At 43.2% G+C, this 1,276-nt stretch overlaps 2 protein-coding genes across 2 annotated transcripts in view; one reads left to right on the top strand and one right to left on the bottom strand.

Annotated features, from left to right (window-relative positions):
* The window catches only part of LOC104821533 (sialyltransferase-like protein 2), a 4,237-nt gene extending 3,719 nt beyond the window's left edge, over positions 1–518 (bottom strand). The window contains exons 1-2 of the mRNA XM_010552450.1: positions 332–518; positions 131–204 (exon numbers count right to left, since the gene is read on the bottom strand). Coding sequence (XP_010550752.1) covers positions 131–204; positions 332–419 — 162 coding nt within the window. The 5' untranslated portion in view covers positions 420–518. The remainder of the gene's footprint in view (positions 1–130; positions 205–331) is intronic.
* A 262-nt stretch (positions 519–780) lies between these two features.
* LOC104821535 (poly(A) polymerase I-like) overlaps positions 781–1,276 on the top strand; it is a 4,022-nt gene continuing 3,526 nt past the window's right edge. The window contains exons 1-2 of the mRNA XM_010552452.2: positions 781–972; positions 1,079–1,175. Coding sequence (XP_010550754.1) covers positions 895–972; positions 1,079–1,175 — 175 coding nt within the window. The 5' untranslated portion in view covers positions 781–894. The remainder of the gene's footprint in view (positions 973–1,078; positions 1,176–1,276) is intronic.

Below are 1,276 nucleotides of genomic sequence, written 5' to 3' on the forward strand. Positions count from 1 at the left end.
CCCCCCCCCCCCCCCCAGCTCAAACAACTAGTTCCAACTTCCAAGACTGATGCTCACTCCAAAACAAGCGAAAGCAAACAACAAAGCGAAAGAAGATAACGAAGCATAGATCTCCACCGCCGATACTCACAACGCACTTCTGGAATCCGCTCTGCAGAGACTGCAACGCCTCCAGATCTTCATTCGTAAGCTGATTAGTCTCGTCTACAAACATAGAATCATCATCATCCCAAAACTTCAGAGAACCAAAGTGTGCGTACACATACACGACGAATACGCATACGGAAGCGTGTACAGTAGAACAACAAATGCGAAATTTTCGTATGCTTACAGAGATTGGAGACGCCGGTGATGTAGATGAGAATGGCGGAGATTCCAGTGGTTAAAGCTAACAGAAAAACTAGTTGCAAGAGCCTCATCGATCTCCAGCTTCGCTTTTTCCGGTGACAAAAGCGGTTTTCTTTTTCGACTCCGAGGCCAGAGCTTCGTCGTATAGTTCTGGATCTGAGTCTCACGTCATGGAGCTCGACAGAACAGCTTGTACTTCATGCCTTGATATTCGAAACGGCGAGCAGTTTCGGATAGGGGGATTCGGATAAATAAACGGCGCGTAGTTTACCTTGTTAAATTGAAAACAGCAAGGTGTCCATCAGGTTAAGTCGTACAACAAACACCAGGATGTTCTACTGATCAACGTAAACACGGCATGGAGTCGAAAAGTTGGATTAGTATTTAGTGATAAGTTGCCACGTGGTATCGGCCTAAAACCCTTCCGCCTTCAACCTTTTCATCCTAAAACCCTAACTTCTGTGCAAGTCTCTGCAACTTGTGATCGACTAAAATCACTGGCTAGAATTTAAGCCGACGATGAAATTGTGAATTTCTTTGGTTTCCATGGCGATTTCTGGTTTGTTTTCCTCTTGCAAACCTCATTTCCCAGTTCGTCCGCCTCTGTTTTACTGCTTGACGAAGGTATGACTGCTGCATATACAAACAGTCATACCTGTATGCACTTCTGTTCTTGTATGTACTCTGTCTGATTTTATTTTTTTTTCTTAATTGGTTGTTTGGCTCACAGCTTCGGTTCACTTCTGTTGCTGCAATTGAAACAATTGATGAATCAGATGCCTTTGACAAGGACACAGCGCGATATAACAAGGGTTCTGACGGAAAAAGTAAGTTAGACATGATGAGTTTATGGGTTTAGTCTTAAATTATGGTTCTTTTAATACCCAGATATATTTACTGAGTAATGGTGGGGTAATAATCGATCTTC

Source organism: Tarenaya hassleriana, unplaced genomic scaffold (genome assembly GCF_000463585.1).
Source record: "Tarenaya hassleriana unplaced genomic scaffold, ASM46358v1 Cleome33, whole genome shotgun sequence".
Classification (NCBI taxonomy): domain Eukaryota; kingdom Viridiplantae; phylum Streptophyta; class Magnoliopsida; order Brassicales; family Cleomaceae; genus Tarenaya; species Tarenaya hassleriana.